We start from the raw sequence: 24,183 nt of genomic DNA on the forward strand, positions 1-24,183 counted from the left end.
AAGGAGCTCATACCAATATTTTCCAGATTTCACTTTGAGCTCTCAATAAGTTTGACAAGCCAATTTGGGCATGTCCTTAGCACATATGTTCCCAAATGGCATTTTTTACAGGACTGCAACATTTTTCCATAAGAGCTGTTGTCGAAATGAACTCCCCACATAAAGATAGCAGCACAATTTGGCTCTCTATAGAGCAGCTAATAGATGCCAATAACGTAGACTCAAAAGATATGATTTAAAAATTAAAATAAGCCAAGGGTGGAAAAAAGAGATTGCACAGATTTAATATGTCCATTGTTGTTATTTCAGCTTTCTCACAGTCTCTTGGTAAACTCAAGGGTAGAACCCCCTACTGGTTTGACTCATTTGCCTTCTGCTTTCAGTGGCCCGTGGTCTATAGTTTCCACAGGGGGAGCCGGCTGAGATCCGCAGTTCCCACTCTCCTGGGCGGAGGTGTGTAGGGTGTTATGTGCAGTTCAGCTTTCCTTCCTGTCACCCTTTTTTCTCCTGCTGCCCATCCAAAAATGCGATGCTGGCGCCGGGTGCCATCTAGTGGAACCAGCGTCACGTTCCCTGCGATGAACATCCCCATCCTGTCCCATCTGCTCCCCTCTGAACGCTGCTGCTTTTCAGATATATCTGCCGATAACTGCTTGCAGCTGTCTCCATTATAAATATTTTTGCAAAGCTCCTCTCACAAACCCACAGTTTCACTCGCTGAATTGTAATTGCCAGCCAGCTGTAATTTATAGGTGCTGCGATAGCATCTGCAGGTCCAGATGTGGAACAGGGAGCTCTCCTGCAAAGCACTGGGAAAAAGTGGAACACCAATACCATATACAGTTATTTGCTAATACTACTTTTCCTAACTTTGGAAAATTAAAAATTTAGCAGTACAGTGCAGGCAACAGACTACTTATGAAATCCGGGCATGGGAAATTGTTTTATTCTCTTCTGGTTTATAATAATGTTACTCCTACCGAGTCCAGTAGGGATTATCTTAGTCATTTATATCCTTCACTGAAGTAAGAGAAAAAGCTTAGTTTGCTCAGGGTTTCTATGGTCAGGCCAGGACTGACCAGAGTGTTCCCCTAACCTTATTGCAGGATTTCCCTCACCACTCTTAAGGTCATTTTACACCAGTGTGTGCTGCCGGACCACTGGTTTGATCTGACACTGCAGGTCCTAAACAAAAACTTATTTTGGATTGATATTCAAGGGGATACCTGTATATTCAATCTTTTTTGCTCTGGCCAGCAGAAATGTTACACTTTTTAACAGTTGTCTTCCTATCCCCCAAAATAAAGCCTAGCATTAAAAAAAAAAAAAAAAAATCCATTTCTTCAGACTTCCTAGCGCTAACACACAGTTCTGCATGAACCATTTCCTTCTGGACACAGCCAAGTATCAGGGATTAGTGCTGACCTCCTCATATGATCTCCTAGCATGGCATTAGCACATCCAGCTGTGGCCTTATCGGGATCAGTGAGAAAATCAGCAGTCATTCCCACTCCTCATTGGTTTTCTGTGTGAGAAGGAGGGAATTGTACACAGTTATTCCTGAGCAGAATCTGTATGTCTTACCAGATTTGTATGTTGTACTCAGAGTAAGTAGAGTGCAGGAGCACTCGTGGAGATGAGTTCAGCTCTTCCTGCCTACACTGCAGAGGGTCTGGAAAATCCTGCATGTGTCCCCCACAGTGAGCTCCAGTAACTTCAAGAGAAGTCCCATGAGAGGAGTGAGTGCAAACTAAGTGCTGGAGATCCACAGAAGTGATAACAGGGGGAAGAACTGAGCCGGTGCTTCACTGTGGGGAAATTTTCAAAGTGATGTCTATAGATCTCTCTGCAGAGCTCTTACTATTCTTCCCGTATTCCTTCTTTTATGCAAGCCACTGGCAGGAAAGAAATGGACTTTAAAGTTAATTAGAGAAAACTTAATCAGTTTTGTATGTATCCTACTGCATAATATTTCAAAAGTCAGCAAGGTTTCCCTTGAACATGCTCCCATTTCCATGTTCACAGTAAAAAGAAATTGTGATTCCTTATTTAAAATCATGGATAAAAGAACATCAGGGAACTGACTCTACTTCAGACACCTACCCATCTGACCAATACTGTTCTGTTTTATTTTGATCTGCCCTGTTACGTCCCTTCTCTGTAGCATTAAAAAACCCCTGTGCCTCAATGTCCCCATCCACAAATTTCTCAAGAAGAGAAATTGTACTTACCCAATGGAGGCAATATGTGATAATTGTTGTATAGAGTGCTACACAGTTTCACTCTTGAATATTTATAAACTTGCACTAGTGCCCAAATTTTGTTTTAAGAGAAAAAAGTACAGTACTTAATAGAATATGTTTTCAGCTAATTCAGTTTTACTTAGAGGAGCTGAATATTTTCCCACAATAATGATCTGTAGAGGCTGAAATAAAACCTTTAAAAAAGATATGTAAAACCAAATAAAATCATGAAATTTGTTAAATAAGTAGAAAAATGTATTCTGCAGTTCATGGAGGATCTGCTATTGCTACTCCTTGTCTCTCCTTTCTCTCTGACAATTATCATTCTATAGTTTTTATCACATTTTTAGATAGTTCATATAATTAGGGCACTTCTGCACAGTGTGGTGTCTTTTATGCCAGACTATAAACAAGAACATCCTCATGATGTCATATGCTTTTTCAGTTGCATTTTGACAACAGAAAACTGGCCCTTGGAATAATTAAATTTTGTAGCTTGATCGTGGCGCCTGACCTGGCATCCTCTGAAGTGGATAGGAGGTTTTCATCTGAGTTTACTGGCATTTGGCTCAAGCCCTGATGGAGCTGTTTGGCTTCTTGCTTTTTATAATCTTCTGAATTAAACACTCTGTAAATCACTGAAATAGTGGTTAAATCACATACCAGCTTATCGCTTATGAATACATTTTGTACCTCTTTAAAAAGAAAGAGCCAGCATCTCATTAAGCAAAGCCACTATTTGAGCATCACTCACTTCCAAACAGTGACAGGTTGAAAGCAGCTCAGCCTGGAAGGCACTTCGGGCAGGACTCTTGGCTGTGCTGGTGGGAGGAAATCCACTTCAGCAGCTCAACACCTATCATTTCCCCAGGAATTTTGCCACTTGCTCACCCGTGTTGGTCACTGCATAGCATTTTTTTAATGTGAAATGTTCTTTTCTTGTGTAGGCAAAGCAGTTCTTACCACATGCTTCTTTCTTCCCGAATCAGTTGTGATGTGGGTGGACACCTTAGAAACCATGTAGAACGATAATAATAACGAATGGTCCCCCGAGGGGAGGATTTGATATTAAGAATTAGAGTAATGACTGAAAAAAAAAATATAAAATCTCGGGTAATTAATAGTTAGACGCAGATGTTAGCACTTTAGCAGAGAAAAGCCCAGCAACCAACCTCCTTACATTACAGAAAAGGTCAACAGCTTATGGCTCATCAGGAAAAAAAAAAAAAAAAAAAAAAAAAAAAAAAAAAAAAAAAAAAAAAAAAAAAAGGAAAAAAGAAAGGTTTGAAGCAAACCCTCCCAGAGTGTTTTTCTGAGACAGCACCCCCTGAAATGGAGGCAAGGCTCCTATTAAATTCTATTCTTGAACAAAATGTGCTTTGTTGGTGAGAAACCCATCTGCATTTGGCAATGTTTACATGCCTCAAAGTGCGTGAATCTCCTCTGGTCCCCACGCTGAGGTCAGACTCCAAACCATAGACACTGCCGTAGGATGTAAGCACATCTCAACACTGCCCACCACCAAAAATTGGCTTCTTGGCATGGGTTTTCTCCTTATTCATACTCAGCAAGGTTGAATTAGTACAGAACCTTGACAGAAAAGGGAAATAAAGGTGAATGAGAGAGAATGTATAAAATCCTGGTGCATAGCACCAAAGAGGCAGCTAACCACAGCCTGTACAGTTGCTGCTTCCATACATCACCTTCACAGGAACAAAATTGTTCTGTAGGTGGATTTTATAATGGGAATTGGCGTTTTTTTGTTTGCATTTTTGCCCTAGTGCTCAAAGTTCCAGAGGGGGTTTCCACTAGAATAGGAACAAGAAACATACATTTCTCCAGAGGACTGTTTTTGCTCCGCTGCTGTCAGGCTGTGGAGACACCCTGCAGCCTCAGCCTTGATTATTTGTTGCTGTGGTTGGGTGATAAACCCTTTCAGCCTGCCTAAACTCTCTGTGCATTGCTGTTTGATTACATAGCACAAAGAGTGTTCACTGCATGTTACAAAACACAGACTTGTTTCCTTTGTGGGCACTTGAAAAAAAAAACATGTGGGGAAGAAAAATATGGGGAAATTTTGGAAAGCAAGAAAGGCCCTTTGGGCAGAGTATGAATGCTACATCCAGGACTTTCCTTGGTACAGTAACCACTGAGCAAGTCTCTTTATGGCAAAGGTGATAAAATACCTGTATGATCACTCAGACTGTGTCACACCAGCCCTGATACCTCTTCACCCCTTACCCTAACATTTATTGAATGTTCCACTGAAAATTTGAGGAGATAAGACAGGAATAGGACAGGTTGCTTTCCCACGCCACACGTGAGAGTGAGATAAGAGGAATGAAATGGCCTTCCACGTGAAGAGCTGTGAAGGCAAATGTTACATCCCCTTTCAAAGGCAAGCATTTCCTCTTGCTTGCCAGCTTGAGATTTATTTGTATCTGTTCTGGGGCAGAAATGCAGAGCCAGGGTGGTATTTTTGTCATTTGAATAAGGAGAGTATTTTTCCATCCACTTTTAAACTGTACCTGAAATGAGGCCGGTTGTGGTGTTGTTTAAAAGTGATCATATCACTGTTGACATGAAATGGAAATAATGGTACTACTAAGTGTATGCCTTGTTAATTTTAACTGATGGTGACATGGTCTGTGTGGGGAGAGGATGTTCAGAAGGGTGTTTCAATACTCCTGAGAACCTACGCACAAACCTCCAAGATTTCCTTACCCTGTTGACAAGAGAAGAAATAAGATTCGCTCAAAGACTCTTAGCTTCAAAAAAGAAACAGAAAATATTGAGTCATTCTGGTTTGTTTTGAAACCAAATAACACAGACTGTTAAATTAGTTTAGAGCACAAGCCCAGGAATCAATCTCTTGCCCCAATTAAAAGTGTGACCTAACAGCCGGTGAAGCCTTGTTGTAACGAGGCACTTCTGCTGTCTCTGGGAGTAGGAGATCATTTCCATATCTCATTTTATGTTCTAATAATCCCATATTGCTCTCTGCAGGCATCACATCATGGTGCTATGTTTTTATTAGTGTTTGAAAGTCAGACAAGGTCAGCTGGATGGAAAATGCTCAGGTTTCATCACAAACATCCTTTGCTGTCGATGGGTGGAGTCTTGTGAAGAACCATGTGCATTCATCCCAGACTCATGACTGTGAAAATCTTCTAAGTTCATTCTTAAACATCTCAGTGCTTATCAAGTGGTTTCTCTTCAACCTGTGTTTTTTTTCCCATATTTTGAATAGCTGACCTTTAGCTAGCTGCAATTCTGACTAACCTTCTTGAGAGCATTCAAGTATTTAGATTTCCATATTTCTGTGTCTCTACTGTAGATAAATACATGTGAAATCCTGATAAATCCAGTGCCTTACCTCATGTCTTGAGCCAGCTCTGAGGTCAGAGCTGGCTGAGAAACCTCTATAGAGTAAGAGAAAATTACATGAGTAAGAGAAAATTACTGTAAAATGGTTATGTTTATCACCTGAATGCAACCACCTCTTTTTGTCTCTTTAGGGGATAAAATGGGACTCCAGGAACAAAAGTTCTTTTAAAAAATGCAATAAAAATTCACCTGATTGTCTTTGATTTAGAGGGGTCACATGAGAAATGTGGTAATGTCATCATTTAAAAAGTAATGGTACCAGTATCCGAGGTCCATTTCCACTGTTTGCTTGCTCAGGGAAGCCCTTAGATTTTGATCAGCATCTTGCAGTCCTCCAGCCTGTATCACTGTGACTCAGAGCTGTGTACCAGTCTCCAGTGCCTTTTTAAATCAGTTTTTTTAGACCTTTACTGGAAAGGCAAGCCTGTACCATCATTTTACTTCGTTCCCAATGGGAGTTGGTGGCTCCTTTTCTGGCAGGCGATAGATTTTCTGTCTCTGCTTATGGAATATGATCTTTAAGACCCCTTCCAACTCCAAGCATCCTATGATTTTAGGGTGGTATTAGTAATGTGCAAGGTTTTGCAGGCTTAGTACCAAGTATTACATTGATGGATGCTTGCAGACTATATTAAAAAAGAACCTCTGAGCTCATATTGTTGGCTTGAATCCAACAGAATTACCAAACTAGAGACAAATGTTTTAGGTTCCCTTGCTTTTTTATCTTTTGTATTCTAAATCCATAGAATTCATTCATCTTGGAAAAAAATGGTTGGTGAGCTCTGTTATTTTTAAGAACAGCTGAATGAACTGATGTGTATCTATCTGCAGTTGAAATTAATACGTTGAGATTTCTTTCATCACCTCCTACTTTTGTTCATTGAAAAGTGCTGTAAGGGAAATATGTGTATGTGTGAGTATGTGCATTAAATATTTAAAAGTGAACGAGTTTAGATGAATGGAAGAACCTTTCCCATCTAATTAAGCACTTTCATTAAAATTCCAGGAGGATTCTTTTAGTTGCACCTTCTAACAGTCTTATTTCTTCCTTATCTGGCAAGTCTTTGATTCCCATTTGTATTGTATTTTATTCTATCTCACTGGAAGTCTTAGCAGGGTTCTGTAACTCCTGGAGAGAAATTTTCTTAATGGCACCTGTCTCCTCTTCTCCTTGGTGAATTTTGAAGTAAACAATTCATTTAATTGTGTCTAGTCACTAAAAACAAGTCATTAAAATTGCAGGTTTACTTCTCAATAAGTGGCATTCCTGCCTCTTGGAAATCTTTCCCTTTTTCTCCATGTCCTTATCTATGGTTCTTTGTACATTTAGGAACATGTATGTTTTACATGAACATGTATGTTTTACATGATTTAATTAGGTTTTGCCACTTTTTTCCAGCATGTTTTTTTTTTTTCATCATACATCAAAAACTCTTAAATATGATGAAGTTTCCACTTCTTTATCTGTCCAGATTTATGTCTTTTTTCTTTCCTTCTTTCTAAGGAAGAAGAAATCTGTCTTAGCTGCTGTCTGATTTTATTGTATTAGAAGTAGATGTGAAGACATTGAGTTCTGCTGCTGAGACAGATAGTTTAGATAAATAGATAATTTTTTATAGTTATCCATAAAAAATGCCTTAAATACTCTGAGCTGTTGTCCTTAAGACTGTTGTCTTTCCAAATATTCAGCGCTGGCTTGATGCAGATAACAAGCAGGGATATTTTTGCCTTCCCCACACTTTTTTTTAGCTGTCTTTATTTATTCAACTTTTTTGCAGATGCTACTGACATCTTCATATACTAATAGTAAAATTTTTCCAAAATTATGACATTTGCAAGTTAAGCAAGGAGGTTCAAAGTTTTTCTCTGCCCAGCTCATATGCATAGTTTTGATTATTTCTTTAGAGGACGGACTTACCAGAGAAGCCTTTGGTATAAATTGTTGTGGTTTTGCTCACAGTGGCAGCATATGCAGAGAATTTCCATACCAATCCTGTTGCTCAATTTAATTTCAAATTAAAATTAAAAGTTATGAAAACAGACCTTAGAAGAACAGCCATACCCCAGACTTTGACTGCTATTATCAGTTACAGACTTTTTTCAGTCTTACATTGCAAAATAATTTTTTTGAAGCAAAGGGAGACACTCCCTCAGTTACAGTGGAAGGTTTTTGTTGGGTTTTTTTCAGGTTGTTTTTGAAGAACTTAATAGAGAACAGTTTGTTACGTTTATGCTCAGAGGGAGACTCACTGCCATGAAGTCTCTGAGGGAAAGTGTTCTTCTTTAGGAGAGAATGTCAGAAGATAGAACACAAAGATATAAAAATTTTGGCAAAAAACCATACAAACTCTCTCAAACAAGTTCCTCATTATTCACCATAATTTTTAAAGTCAAATGCAGGAAACCTGATATGATTGATTAGTTTGTTTTATTCTACATACATGTTCTGAGACCTATTGCAAGCAGAAGTGATTTGGCAGGCAGCATGCCGATTGTACTCGGGAAGTTTCCTTGTTCAGAAATTTTGAGGGGAGATCTTCTGGAAGAAAACTTCATCTAAGTGAACAGATTTCTCAATTTACTATTTCAGTAGTGGTTTTGGAACATTGTGCTGAAGTCACACCTGTGTCTGGAGCACTTTAGCAGCCTCTGGTCCAGACAATGTCATCTTAGTGTGGAAGAGTTTATATAGCACCTGCTCCATATTCTGTCTGGCCTAAAACGATGTTATTATTCCCTTCTTTCCCAGGTTTTAAAATCAGTCATTTAAAGAGATGAATTAAGTAATGGCAACAATTTAATAAGGCCTTGCCATTTCTTTGGCTGGAAATTAAGATTAAGGTTCTTTTTCATAAGGAAACAGTGAAAATGGTGTGGGGACGCTGTGAAGCTGGTTCTTTGTCCAAACCAGGAACCAGAGATATACAGACTGCCTTCAGAATTGCCCATTTCCAAGCCAGCATCCTGCACAAATGAGCTCACAAGGGACAGGCTCAAATCCAAACAAGCCCTAATTACGAGAGTCTGTGAGGAGCACTGGTTCTTTGTGGAGGCTGAGATGACCCACAGTATTGATTGATTCAGGAAAAAAAATACAGGGGAATTTTAAGCAGATTGTTTTTGGAGGAGAAGGAAGGGTGTAGCAGTGGAGGACTGTTAGCTTAGTAGTAATAACATACCTCCCAGAAGGAACTGGCTGACATGAGATCCCATTTATGCAACACTTGTAAAGTGGACAAGAGCTAAGGGGATGTAGATCTGACTATAGGTCTGTAGGTCTGACTCCCTTAAGGGAATTTTACCAAGTAGAGTTAAAGGTCCAGAATAATATGGGATAACTGGAAATGTGTTTGACAGATGCTCTCCGAAAGGTTTTTTCAGTTTGAGGATCCCTAAGATCTTTCTCAAGAAGAGCATTAGAGGGTTGTGGCCATCTGACCCACAGCAGCTGTGTAGACAGCTCATCTTCCTCCTTCTCTCTCTAGGTCATATAATAGCACAGAGAAATTAAGATATAGCTAATGAAGATATAATTTGCTCAGAGAAGTTGTGGATAGCCCATCCCTGGAAGTGTTCAAGGACAGGCTGAGTGGGGCTTTGATCAACCTGGTCTAGTGGGAGGCATCCCTGCCCATGGCAGGGGAGTTGGAACTAGATGATCTTTAAGGTCCTTTCCACCCCAGAGCAATCTATGAATCTATGAAAATGGGTTTTTAAATGGGTTTCTTGGGGCTACCAGGGAGGGAGTTCACTTATATTCTGCCACAGACCATGCACCCAACAGAGCCCAAGTAAATGTTTGGGAATCTGGTCTTTTTGTGGTCAGGGTCACCAGTAAGTGAACACATTTTTGTACTGCCTTTGGGCTTGCTGGCAGCCTGGTCTCCCCTGGCCACTTCTGATGCAGTTCATATCCAGATCATTCCTGCAGTTTGTCTGAAGCCTGATGGATCAGTTTTGGCAAGGAAAGATGTCCTCTCCAACCCCTTGTACATGATCCTGAAGTTTGCTGCAGGCGAGTGAGTGAGTGTTGCTGCTCCAGGGAAGAGGAATCTCTTCAAAAGATGAGGAACAAGCCAAAACCTACCAAGACAAATTCGTCCATCTCTCGGGAACATCTGTGGGGAGAAACTAGGATCTTAGTCTGCTTTTATAGCCTGTGGTAGAAGGGAATAGCTCACAGCATGAGGGTGGATGCCTGGCTACCACCTGCCTTCAGTGGTCTGCATCACAACCTGGATGTACATGCTGTTACCTGAATATAGTGGCAGTTTATGGTAACTGGGTTTGTAAATCAGGCACCTCCAGACAACAGGCAGTTCCATCAGCCAGCCCTTCTATCACATATTTATCAAAAGGTTTCAAGGCAAACAAGGAAGGCTTTGCTACACAGGATGTTTCCCAGCCATCACAACAACATAAGAAAGAACTCAGGAGATGCAATTCCATTTTCCCTTGGCCATACCCAAGAGAGGGAAGATGACTTTGCCTTTTTTTTTTTTTTTTTTTGTTGTTGTCTGCAGCAGAGCTCTTTGCTGATAGATTGAGTGGGGTGTCTTTCCTTCCGCCTTATCAGCTACCAAAGCTGGTTTATGCAGCATTTCTCATTGCATTAGAGTTTTCCTCTACTGAAAGATGATGCAGTGAGCAGAACTGACAGGAGTTGTCTGAGCTCTGGTCTGAATTATTCGCTGTAATTGGCATGTCTGTCCCTCAGCTTCACCTGTGTTATCTGAAGCACTACAGCTTTAAGTTCTCACAATTTGTATAATCTGTTTATTTAGGGACAGTATTCCCACTCCTAATTGCAATTTCTTGCTCTTCTTCTCACCATGGGTAAAATAACCTAAGAACTAGATAGTTCACTTGATAAAGAGTGAAGTACCTCTTTTTCTCCCACAAGAGGTTTTGATTTGATTCACTATTTTTCTCTTTTCCTTCTATGCTCAGAGGTTACTCTCTGTTAAGATAATCAAGATAGCTAACCAAAGAGATTGATTGCTAACAGTCAGAGCTGACTGGAAACTTAAGCAGGTAATGCATACAAGCTTGAAAAGATCCAGAACAAGTTGTAGGGCTAATCTTTTTACTGGAATGGGAATTGTGTGGTTGCTCTCAGTATAAGAGCTTGGTATTCTCTTATCCATACCTGACAAAAATTACTTTAGTCTACCCACAAAGACACCCTTGTGGGTAAAAGCCATAAGAAAAGATGTAATTTTACTCTCCTGGCAGCAGCTGTGGGTGGCACTTTGCATGTAGAGCCAAAAGCTATCTGGGCACCCTACTGTACATTCAGATTTGAAGTGTCAGTACCTCAGCAACCCACTCTTGCCCCTCCACATTCCCAGTGCATCCCATCTGCATCAAACCTGTCATCTTTACCATGAGGGTGGTGAGAAACTGGCACAGCTTGCCCCAAGGCCAGGTTGGATGGGGCTCTGAGCAACCTGATCGAGTGGAAGGTGCCCCTGCCCATGGCAGGAGGGTTGGAACTGGATGATCTTTCAGGTCCCTTCTAACTCAAACCATTCTATGATTCTCTAATTCGGTGACCTTGAGCACTTCAATTTAAAGTCAGCTCCATGGACCTCTTCCCAGGGGCCTTGCAGACTTTATGGGTCACAGTTTATAAGCTGATATGGACCTTCTAGAGGGAGAGTGGAAGTTCCTCTTCCTCCTTCAAGAACCGTGAAAGGGGTGAGGCCATGGGGGTCCTCACCTTGGGTCTGTTTATTGTAGCTGGTCATAGATCAGGAGTTCATAAGAGATTATAGCTTTTTCACTTTGGAAAGATTTCACAAAATCAGTTCTGAACGTTCCTCTTGCTGCAACAGCACCAGTGCAGTGGGAATGTGCAGTGGGAATGTGTAGCCAAGGGACTTCCTGACCAGGAGAGCTGAGCTGGAGCGTCACTGTGGTGCAGCACCAGGTCCCAAAACAGGCAATAAGGAGAATTCAGTTAGTGTGTAATTATTACATTCAGTTTTGTTCTGTTTTGAAAAAAATGGCCTGGAAAACACTATTCAAGGAGGTCTTTTGCTTAAAGGCTAGGAAGGCTTTGGTTCTTTTCTCTGATTTCAGGTGATGTTTGCCTCAAATTGCCTTTTTATTGCTGTCTGTAGGCCAGTGACAATAGTACCCTTACTTTTTCAAGCAGTTTGAGATCTGTTAATGAGGCATATTGTATACAGGCTTTATTAGTGTTCTTCTTTGTAGAATGTTACTATACACAGAGTTGTACCAATGTGGCTTCAGAATATGTAATGTAATTATTTGAGCTGAGTATAAATACAGTTAAGTCAATGCTATCTGTGCTGTGATAAAATGACATTATGCTGCTCTGACATTTACCAAAAAAAGCCTCCTTCTTCTATATTGTATTTGTTATGTCTCACTGATGATCTGCTACAAAATGAAGGTAATGGATGAAAGAACTTGAAAAGCATTTTGATTTTATTGTCTAAAAATTAGATATTTGGTAATAAAGAAGCTTTTTTCTTTGAAGCCAGGACGCATATCAGTTGTTAAACTTTTCTGCCATCATGTTCAAAGAGAAATTATTAGACAGAAAAGCCATGGGGTGAAGGAAATGAAATTATATTTTTCTTGTGGCAGTAGGATGCAAAGATTTAATTATTATTTATCATTTGTGGACATCATCAGTGTTGATAAATACAATTCTTGAGGCTTAGGCAAGTCAGCAGGGGAACGAATATGTTTAGCTTCGTATTAGTAAGAAACAGAAATTGTCACTCAAATACTTGATATTACCAACACTTGCTAGTGGTGTAGTGTTTACCTTACTGTAAAAAAAGTCTATTGAAATCTAGCAATAATTATTGGATGATTCCAGGTGAAGGACATCTTACAAATTCATGTGTATTTGTGTGTATTCATGTTTCAGCTGAAACAAGGACATTTCTGAAGCTGAAATCTTAATTTTTTCTCTCTGCAGGGATCCTCAGAATTTGTACCCCCCTGAGGTCAGCAATGCAAAGCTTCAGTATGCTGGTTGGGGTCCAAAAGGGCAACAGCTGGTAAGAGAAACAACAAGTGTGCAAATGCATTTAGACACCATGCTGCTATTGCTTGGAAGTAGAGAAAGAATAATTCTTTATTGACTAGATTCTTGAAACATACGTGGTAGCTTCTAGCATCTTTATGGGGATTGCTTTATCATGAAACTTATTTATAAAATTCCCAAATATAAACATTCAGTGCAGAGAATTTGTGTCTAAAAATGCAAAGAAAGGACGCTTTATGGAAGCTTTTTGAGAGGATGCACCTGCTTCTCCCAGTGTTGGACACAGGACAGATTATAGAGATAACAGACAGTGTGATTTAGTTCACATCTCTTTGCTTCACAAGGACATCTTCAGACTTGCAAACTTGGCACTGGGGATATGTTAATATTAGCAGCCCTGTTTGGAGAATGAAGCTTTCTGGAACAGAGTTGCCCTGAGTTTGCCCTGTAGTTGTTTGTAAAATAGACAGAATTAGAAGTGTATTCTGGAAAGTTTTCAGAGCTGTTTAAAAAAAACCAACAACATCACTTGTCAGGGATTCATTATATTACATGGAGCTTTTGATACTGCAGCAATCCTGAAATCTCCAGTATTTTATCCCTCAGCCGTGGCCATCCTGGATGTGCCCATTTTTCAGAGCATGTTTTTCCTGTCCATATCCCCTGGCTTCATATCCTGATGCAAATCCAACATTAAGGTTGTGCATATTCCAAACACTCCCTAATGTAAGAAGAAAAGAAAAAGTGGCAACTTCTTTTTTGATATGGAAGTCTTATACCAAGAAATGAGCTTTGAAAGCTCATTATATGAGAAAAATCTGGCATATGTCTCCTGTCCCCAGTCCTCTCTTGGGGATTGTTTGTCTGTGGCCTTAACTAGATTGTTTTCAAATTTTGTGATCTAAAAAACAGCAACAGGAGACATTATAATTGCCAGACTGCAAATCAGGTTGGAGAAAACATAACAGATACAGGAACAGGGAAGTCTCTCCTCTGCTCCATCAGGGAGATCATCGACCTCAAACGTGATCAGAGAGGCGATGCAGCAGCCTTAACCTCTATGCAAAATGACTTCTGAAAAGCTCACTGCTTTTATTGCACACCCATGTACAAATTTCATCCTCTAACATGTGCCATTTCAAATTCCTTAGTCTGTTGCCCAAGAGATCACTGCTGAGCAGTTTGTATCGATTCACAGGAACTGGGGTCTGAGTGTGGCCAAGCTGTTTCCTTTGTTCGTTGGGGAAGACCAGTGGAACCTCATTATTGTGCTTCTGGCCCACTGATGATAATGTGCAAAGAGCTGATAACATATTATATTCAAAAATAGAATCAGAGAATGCGTTGCAAGGGATCTTAGGGATTGTGTTGCTCCAACCCCTCCACCTTGGGTAGGGAATACCTTTAGGACATAGCAAATAAAGCCAAAACAGAACAGTATTTTTTTTCTTCACTGTTAACTACCTCTATTTTAAGTCTAACAAACTGAGTTTAACAATATATAGGAAAAAATACATCTGCTAATTAAAAGCTAATATTGAGTTGCATTTGTGATGTTTTCCACTTCACAAGTGATTCTTTTCTTTAATACTGTTTTGTTGTGAACTTATGTGCCTTGAGCACCTTGTATCATGGAGCATTATTGATTCACACTCATGTTCATCTTACTAAGCTGAATGGGTTCACTTAACTTCCACTTTGGAAAGAAGATTTAACTTTTTTCATCCCAAAGTCAAGATGTCTCCATTTACTGCCTCCATTGCCTCTCTACCATGCATTCTCTACATAACCATACAGAGAGGAAAAGTATTCCGATCAAAATAAATAAATTATATATACAACAGGCACTATATACAGTCCAGGAGAAGAAAAGTCTTCTTTACTCCCAACGTTATCATTTAATGCTGAAATAACCAATACCACATTCCACCATATTTTTTAAGAAATTTAGAGGGAAAACTTAAAGCCCTGAGAATTCCTGAAGACATCAAGTTTAGTACATGTTCCTTCTGTGGGATACGCGCTATATATTTTTAAGTTCCTTTAAATATCCCTGTAGCTGTTGAATTCTGTATGAATCTTGTAAAATACCTTGCTGCAGTGGATTTGTTCTGCATTCTACTTTTTTTTTCTTTTTAATTCAAAATATGTAAAATTGTTGGCCTGTAATTGAGCTCTATTCCCTGGTTTTGCATTTGGAATCAGGGTAGGTGAAGAGCACCTCACTGGTAGTTTAAGCATTATCTTCTAACATATGTGCCTCTATGCTCTTTTCCTTGCCAGTTTACCTTGAAATAAAATTATAGCTGTACTTTATAAAATAATCAGGCTTTTACATGCGTCAATATAATCTATTTATATCCAATGATCAGCAGAGAATTGCCAAAGAAGCTTAAAAAAAAATTGTACGAACATTATAAATGAGAGAAAAACACAATGCTCACTGTTCTGTATTTCAGAACTAATTGGGTTACTCAGAATATAACTGCCAGCAAAATTCATGTCACCTTTTGTGGAGACAACATCAATTGCACAGAGAAAAATGAAAGTATATTAAAATTTGATCGTGTGAATGTGTTCTTCCTAAGTGTACACTGAGTTTTGTTGCAGGAGAAGGAGGGGAAATATGTTGAGTGGGATGGAAAGGAGTAAAATGCTGGGAACTACATGTCATTTCCCCTGGTTTCAGGTGGTTACAGGGCCAAACATCTGTGAGAATATTTGAGGGTGGCCCTACAGCAGCAGTAAGGTACCTCAGTGTGTGTCAGCCCTGGTGCTGCACAGAGCAGCATCCCTCTGTGCACAGGCTGCAATCCAATTTCATGCTGCATCTCCCAGGAAAGGTGGGAGCAAAGGGCAGATGGGTTTTGTATCACCTTGAAGATACCCCAATTTTCAGGAAATGAAAAAGCTTTCCCCTTGAAATCTCCTGGTTTGTTCTTTTTTGGCAGCACAAAGGAGAGGCAGGGCAGGAGAGTAAGAGGTTTTGATTCCAAAATTCTTGTTCTCTTTGTAGCTTCTATTTCATGCTTCCTAGGGGGAACTTTGGGTTGCTGTGCCTGACCTCTTTCTCTCTTGCATGTCTAATCATTCAAAAAAGAAACAAATCTGAAACAGAAGCAGCCTGAATGATTTGCATTCTCTACGATTAAAAATAAATAGTAAAATATTCCCAGGAGCAATTTGCTATTTATCTTGTTTTGCTTTGTCCTTTCTCATTAAATTATATGCCAATTTTCAGATGATGAACTCCTTAGAGCATAGTTCTTGACTTCTTACTAGGCTGCAGAATGCCACACATGCCAACTGAGCTGTTTAAATAATGGCAGATACTGGATCAGAGCAAATCTGTGTCAGAAGATCAGAATGCAAAAGAGCCCTTCACTTCTGGCACCTCAGAAAAATGCTTCAGCTTTTCTCTGGTCTCAGCCAAAGTCTTAACAAATTAAAAGTCTTACAAAACTGTTGGAAGTGTGGGGCCCTCACCGGTATGAGCTCCACAGTCAATATTAAGAGGCACTAATTTCACTGCAAGAGGGAACACATTCCCTAAATCTGGGTGTTAATAAAGGGCTCATTCCTCTCATTTGTCCTACAACATGAGCCACCGTTCATGCCTTTGGAGAATGAGTGAAAAACACTGTTAACTTGGAATAGCAGCGTGATATATTCGCTATTTGTGGGCGTAAATGACTTTGCAAAATGTCTGTGGAAAAATCCATCCTTTCCATGGTGCACCCGACAGCACAAAGTCACACTTAGTATGCAGTTTCATCAGCCCACTGGCCTTCAGCATGGTGCTTGATGTTTTTTTTAGTGAATAGGCTGTGTTATCCTCAGTTTGTGGGACACTTTCCAGCATTATGAGGATGTGGGTACCATGACAGGACTGCAAAAAAAAGGTGTTAGGTTGTACCTTTGCCCTGTTCTGGGCGTGCTTATCTGCATAAGTCTTCACTCCTTAGATTTCCTCTCTTTTTCTGATCATGCCATCTATGACTCAACAGCTACCCACTTTTAAACTTTTAATTCTACCACAAAAAAAAAAAAATCTTCAGTTAATTGATCCTTCTAGAATATTTTGCCAGCTTCCTCACATTACATCTCTTGGAGTGAGGCTCTGCCCATCTGCCGAGACCTCTCGTGAGATTCCCATGGTACATTTGCCCCAATAGTATCTAAGCAAAGGTTAATAGTTACTATGATCTTGAACTCAGCTTTCCTAAAAGTTGTGTGGCTGACAGGCTTGGACCTGTCTATTTATCCAGAAAGTGCAACGTGAAGAGGTTTCCTTTGCTGTTTTGCTTGGCAGCGTGGCTGAAGTCAGGGAGAGCTTCAGGAGTAAGAGACTGTCCAGCACTTATCTGCAGCTAAGGTGCTCAGCAAATAAATCCAAAGCTTTCAGGAGGCTTTTATCTAAGTTATCCTGAAATGGGCACATCCAGGTTCAAAATATTTGCTTTAAGGTGAAGCTAGGAATATCCATGGGCCCGATTGCCATAGGCAGGAGGAAACATGAGGACTGCTCTGATAAAATGCAGTGAATATTTTTCTGCATTGACAGCACTAAATACAGTTCACAGGAGCTGTTAAACTCCAATTTCAAAAGCAGAAGAACTTCTGCTGTGCTGCTATTTTCTTTTTTTTTTTTTTTTTCCTTTTTAAATCAGAATCTGTAATAGTCCTGACAGATATTAATGGTAATGGTGACACATCAGATCCTGGGGGAAGCAGTTTTGCACAACTTTAGAGGCACTAGTTATAATTCTAAAAAATCTCTCTCATAAATCATAGTATTTATTCTTCAAGGAAGAGAAACATTTTTTTGAAGGTTCCCCTGGCCAGTCAGCCTATTACTGTTTACTCTGTTTCTTTAAGTACCAAAAACATACAGGAAGAGGATTAGGGTTTCTGGGAGCTTTGTGTGCCCTTGCACTTACTGCAGCCCCACAAAAGGGTCAAAAGGGGGTTTTCCTGCATTCCTAGGCAATGAGCCTTTTCCAATGTCAACTCCTTTTGGAGCAGGAGCTAACTCTTATTCTTTGTAGATTGTGCCGCAATCAAATTTGTAATTGGTTCTAAGGTAAGAGAAGTTCAGTTTCGCAGCAGGAGCAGAAGATGCATTAAGAAATCTCTATTTCAATGAAATGCAAATGCCAAGGGGGAAAAAAAAAAAAAGGGGGGGATTCTTTTAGCCCCTGCCATGTTAGGGGTTTGCAGGTGCCCTCAAACAGTGAATGCTGAAGCTGGTAAACAGCTTATTATCATACATATTGCTGTAGAAAAAGTGCAATACAACTAAGGGAAATACTGGATTTCCTTAAAACATTTGAATGATAGATATTGCTGCACATGACCAGAACCTACTCATCTTGCTTGTTATCTTTTTTTTTTATTTTTTTTTTTTTTTTTTTTTTTTTTTTTTTTTTTTTTTTTTTTTTTTTTTTTTTTTTTTTTTTTTTTTTTTTTTAATGCTGTAGTACAATGTTTTGCCAGCTGGGATATGTAGATGCAAAAAAAATCTGGTTCACTGATGACATCTGGAACTAAACTGGAGTGACTCCTCTAATTAAAATTTTTTTCCTTGCCTGAATTTGTGCCTGTCATGCCAGTTTAGTTCCAGGCAGAAGGGCTGCACAGATATCAAGGGAGGAGGACCATTTTCACAGGAGGCACTGAATCATCTGCTGTTGTTCCTATTCCAGCAGGGCTTTTGAACTGCTCTGTGTATAATTGCTGTAGGTCTATTTGTCTCTACCATTATTTCATAGATTTTTACATCATTATTTTCAAGCTGCTCTCCTCTCTCCTTCTCTTTTTTCAATAGCACCTGAATCAATATTTATCTGTGGTCTGCTGTATGTAATTATTCTGGCTTGCTTAGCTTGCTAGCTGCAAGAAAGAAAAGCTTCCCCCCCACCACCCTCAGATGTCTATATAAGCTCTATTTAAGCATGGTAAGGGATATTCAGACAACTTTTTACATGGCCCCTGCATTGTGGAAAAACAAGAGTTTCAGCACAGTAATGTGCCATCTCCTCCTCATCCTCTTTTCCAGTGTCAGAATATGATTTTCTTAGGGAAATTCTGGTAAGATATATTACACACACCCCAAACACCTGGACATGCTGCTCCTGTTAGGGATTCCCTTTTCCTTCTCCTCTCACTTTGTTCAAATAATTCCACTGGAAAAGTGTTGTGTTTAAGTTTTCTTTCATTTGTTGGGATTTTTTCTCCTTTGATACTCTGCTCTTTGGTTACAGTGGCAGTAGTGCCCTGTTTCTAATTTTGCACATCCTTGTCACTCCTTTGGCATCAGTGGGCTTGTTGTGTTGGGTCCTTGTTCCCCAAAGGGAGGCTTTGGCCCAGTCAGTGTTATGAGCTCTGCTGAGAATGGTCCTGTGCCTTCCCCTCTCAGTCTCCTTGGTACTGCACCTTCATCCGTGGCAAAAGAGCAAGATATTTAAGATAATTGAAGATGCTACAATAAATGTTACTGAAAAAAAGATACAACTGATTTTATTTTAAATTAGATGTTGCTCTTTTTTTGGGTGTGAAAGATTTCAGAGGTAAAAAAATTAAACAGATTATTTGCCATAGAAGTTTTACAAATAAATCAGAAAGTAACCACCCTTACACCTTAATAAGAGACATAGGACAATACAGGCATCACCCCAGGGGTGAGACACTGCCACAGGCTTCCTCTGTGACTTTATCTAAGTCACTTTGTTTTCTGGTTAAGTTACAGCAATATATTCCTAACTTACAGGAGACTTACGCAATTAATGCATTAAACGTTGCAGACAATCACACTCTCCATTAAGGCAACTGAGTCTGTACCTACAACAAGTGTGTATATCAATGGATGTACGTGCTTAGAGCAATTCACCATCTTGTTTTACCACAGGGAAAGGACTGAGTTCTCGTTCTTTATATGATACCACATTACCTTATGTGCAACTGAAGCTGCATAAAATACAATACTCCCGGCAGTACAACATTCCAGCGTTGGGTCAGTTCCACTCAAAAGAATTCCCTCCTATTGCAGAAATTCCTTCAGTTTCAGTTGTGTTTCATGGATATTGAACAATCTTTTTCTGTGAAGGGTAGCTTTCATTTCAGAGGTCTAACTATTAGAATTATCTAGTTGTCTAAAGGCTCCTGGCATCTTACAAAGCCGTGGTTGGTAGATGATGTCCACTGAGGTAAATGCTTATGAAAAGTGTTGTGTTATGAAAGCTGCTGTTTTGTGCCATGAAAATAGGTACCTTTTACTTTAGATAGCAGCAGTCATTGCTGAGAGCATGATGAAGTGACAGACGTTAGGATGCCACGAGCAGGGCTGAGCAGTGCCACCCACGGGACCATGGAGCGTTTCACCTTCATTCCTGGTGTTGGTCTCTCCTTCCCCAGAAACTGCCACTTGTCATAGACATGAGAAAGCTTCAGGAACAATTCTGTTAGCTCTTCTGTTTGCCTACTGGAATAGGTGTTGTTTTTTTCTATAACTAAGCCTTTAATTAAAGAGGAATATTACACTGACTGACTCACTGTGCAAGATCAGATGTGCACCTGGAAGAATCCTGAATCCTAGTTGCCAGTTTCTTCATGCTGACACAAGTAAATATCTGTGCTCTCCTTAGCAAGGTATTCGTTCTATAACACAATAAAATATTTTAAATGATTCACTGTGTCATCTCACATTAAATAATCTAATTTATAGTGATGCTCCATAACCATCAGTGATATTAGGTTACAGAATATAAGATAATCCATTAAGCAGAACTTAAAAGCAGAATCAGAGTTCCATACTAAACGGTACATTTACTATTTCATTCTTTTTATGTAACAAGGCAGTTATAAATTAAAATAACCCCATTAGAATACAGGGCAATGAAATCCAGGCAGACACGGTTCTCTTTGTTGAGGTGAAACAAACCGTCTTTTCTTCCCCGATGAACAGAAAATAGGACAGCATGTTTTTCTTGGAACACATATTTTTAAATCTCCTGAATCATGATAATTGTTTATTTGGCAGATTCAAGGTGTGATTAAAATCTGTGTGTGTTGTGGACTCACCTGCTCACAGAATACAAATGAAAATGCACAGGGCTTGTAAGGATGCTGGTTGAAACCTGAGAAGAATATTAATGTACTGAAGGACTTAAGATGGGAGAATCAAGGGGGAAAAAATCTTTTCTGTATCCAATTTGAAAGGAAAAATTTTGGAAATGTGTCTCTATATCACAGAAATGTCATTGCTCCTCTAGTCCATTATATGGGACATTTATCTAGAGTATTAGTTTTGCCAGTTTTGGCTTGTCTCTAAAGACCTTTAAACCCACAAGATCTTACAAACTCTCCTGATTTTCAAAGAGAGAATCCAAGTGGGATTCTTCCAAGAAAGTTTCCAAACAGGCCAAAGTCTGCTCTCCTGAATTCTGGAGCTTAATGCTTTTTTTTGCCATGATATTTCCTCCTGTGACCCTGAACTTTCCCACCTCATGGTTTGTGCAGCCTCAGCTGCTCCCAGCTCTCACCTTCCCCTATAGTTTATCCTTGTTTGAAAGTGTGAGGACCAGCAGAGCATTTTCCTTCATCAGCTGCTTGATCAGTTACATCAGGACAATGCCATCAATTCCCTCCACAGACCTCCTGGGTTACTGTGCCCCTGTTTTTGACCCTCCAGCAGATAATGGTTAAGGTCCCCCATGAGGACCAGGGCACTTGAATGTGAGGCTTCTTGCATGTGAAGCTTCTTGCAGATCCATGAAGAAGTAACTGATGATCTTTACCGGTCATTTGGCAGCCTATGCTCACCACAACATCACCCACACTGGTCTGCCTGCTAATCCTGACCTGTAAGCTCTCATTTGGCCCTTCATGCATCACCAGGCAGAGCTCCAGGCATCTTTGCTGCTCTCTGGCATAAAGGGAAGCTCCTCCTCCTTGGTGTCTTGGCCTGTCCTTCCCAAAGAGCCTGTGTCCCTCCATCACAGCCCTGCAGGATGAGCTGTCCCACCATGTCTCTGTGATCCCATTGGGATTGTAGCTCTACAACTGTACACAAGCCTTAATGAGATTAGCTCAGCTGGTAGGAACACAGTGCTAACAATGCCAGGGTTGTGAGTTTGATCACCATAGAGGCCATTCACTTATGAGTTGGACTTGATGATCCTTGTCTTTACCTTCAGAAACTGGGTCCCTTCCAACTCAGAATATTTTGTGGTTCTGTAATTCCTCCTGTTTATTCCCCATGCTGCAAGCATTAGGGTTCAGGCACATAGAGGTACCCAGCTGTGACAGTTTCCTTGGTAAAATATGAAAGCTTTCCTCATGGACTTGTGTGCTCATCTTCTCCTTCTTTTTGTGTGTTGTTTGAGGTGAGCCTCCTTCAGCCCTGTTCAGCGGGGTGTCTCTTGTCCACACTTACCTTTCTTGTTAGCATGGTCTACCACTTCCACAACTGGGGCATTGAACGTGGTCTGTAGTTCCAGCTCTGTCAGCAAATCAGGACTCTTCCTCACAGAGCCTGAAGTCACCAATTTCCAGCCTTCCCCTTCTCAGGAATCTCCATTTACCAGCACAGTCATCTCAGACTCTGATTGCCCCTCCTCTTGCACAGAGTTTCAGAGAAGGTCCCTTAACACCCCTTTTGACATCTCTGGTGTTGCAAAGTCTCCCACTTCTTCTTCATACCCACCTCCTGCAGGCAAGGTGACCATCTCCCCCAGCCCTAGAGACAATTCTCCTCCAGACCCTGAGAGCCACATCCTCTCTCAGCAGCTCTTAAGATGTTGTTCATTGAGCTCTAGAAACTGCTCATAGATATAGAAAACATTTCTTTATTTGAAGACATGTAGGAGTGCCTTTTCATTTTCTCTGACTTCTTAGTCTCTTTGTTGATCATATGTGATAAAAGCAAAGTGAAACCCTTAATGTTTATTTTAAAAGGGATATTGGCAATTTCCAAGAATTTATGGCTAAAATCAGGAGATCTGCAAAACTTAAAAGTGGTGATTCTGCTGCATTTCCTTTCCTAGATGTGCAATCAAGGCCACTGAAGACAGCAGATTTTTTGTTTGTCTTTTAGAGTAAATCTGGTGGCTTCCTTTGCAGAAACAGTTGCATTTCCTTTCACTGAATTGATTTCCATGCAGTTAAGCTGTTACACCACTGGTATCAGATGTGTCCAAGACTTCGATCCCCAATGAGAAGCCATGACTGGTTTTGAGGTGTTTGTGGATCAGCACAATTCTTATATGCATCAATCTGTACTACTGTATTCTCTGGCTTTAGGGGTCCCCTGGGCTAATTTCACCTTTCTGTCCTAAAACATTTCCTGCAGAATCATTTTAAACTGGTGTAGTCCTTGCTTTGGTCTAAATATCACCTTTGCCCTCCTCTGGGCACGGTAAAGTTGAATTCAAATAAGTTTTATCTGTTTGTGGCATACCTTCAGAAACTGCTATGTCCTCTAAAGCCTTGCTGTCTTAAGGAGTTAGCTTCTTACCTTGAATTAAAGCAAAGATAAACCCTGGTATGAAAAACTGAAACTGTAGCCTTTGCTGTCAATTATTTATCAAGATGTGATTCTCTGCGATGTGCTGGTTGTGTGGAAGAGTTTCATTGTTTCATCATTGGTCTTAATAATGACATTTTTTCATTTTGTAAAGAAAAAAAAGTTGATTTAAAAATTCTTTATCTCACTGCTCCATCATAATTGCTATCTCCTTCTTTCCTAAATTACGAACATGAACCGATTGATGGAAAGAATGAAAATATTTTGAAGTTTTTTTGTCTTACATCTTTTTTACCACCTGTTATCAAACTATATTTAAATGGCAAGAAGAAAAGCGTAATTAAAATACTAGATCTTATTATGTAAGCTCACTGGTGAGGAGCAGTTTATGGTTTTATTACCCTTTTTTGAAGAACCTGTAAGAGTTGGCACAATTGTGTCATATTGCATTAAGAACAGCACTAATGACAGAATGCATTAATGGCAGCTATTTGAACATCAAAGTTTGCATTTTATTAGTTTCAAAAGAAGAAATTGGCAGAGTATTCATTAAATAATGCATAGTCAGTCAGCAACAGGCTTTAGAGCTGATTTTGAATTGATCACACATTTTTCAGCTAGGACTGATGGAAGAGCAATAGCAGCAAAATGCCAAGACCTTTCTGGTACAATGCTCATCAGATTTCCTTGACATCACAAAATGAAAACACAATTACTGTATCTGCTTCAAGGTGCTACATGGCTGAGGATGGGCATGCTAATTCCGTGTAGTACAGACAAGTTTTAACTTGCACAAACAGCAGGGAATCTTTCTCTTTGCAGCTTTTCATTTTCACAGTCCTCAACTTCCACGTTTCTTACGGCAGTGGAAAAACAAAACTGTCATGAGAAGGGATGTCTCCAAGATACCTAGATGGAATAAGAGGGCGCTAGAAATGGAGAGAAGGGAGAGGTCTTTCTGCATGTGCATTTCCAGCAAGAGCTTGATTGTAATCAAAACCACT

The 24,183-nt window shown here is 39.9% G+C and overlaps 1 protein-coding gene across 1 annotated transcript in view; it reads left to right on the plus strand.

The window, feature by feature from the left end:
• The window catches only part of DPP6 (dipeptidyl peptidase like 6), a 245,207-nt gene that overhangs the window by 134,312 nt on the left and 86,712 nt on the right, over positions 1-24,183 (plus strand). Inside the window, exon 7 of the mRNA XM_027879778.1 lies at positions 12,589-12,670. Coding sequence (XP_027735579.1) covers positions 12,589-12,670 — 82 coding nt within the window. The remainder of the gene's footprint in view (positions 1-12,588; positions 12,671-24,183) is intronic.

Source organism: Empidonax traillii, unplaced genomic scaffold (assembly GCF_003031625.1).
Source record: "Empidonax traillii isolate 1590-97213 ecotype Southwest subspecies unplaced genomic scaffold, ASM303162v1 scaffold58:size1836614, whole genome shotgun sequence".
In the NCBI taxonomy this organism is placed as follows: domain Eukaryota; kingdom Metazoa; phylum Chordata; class Aves; order Passeriformes; family Tyrannidae; genus Empidonax; species Empidonax traillii.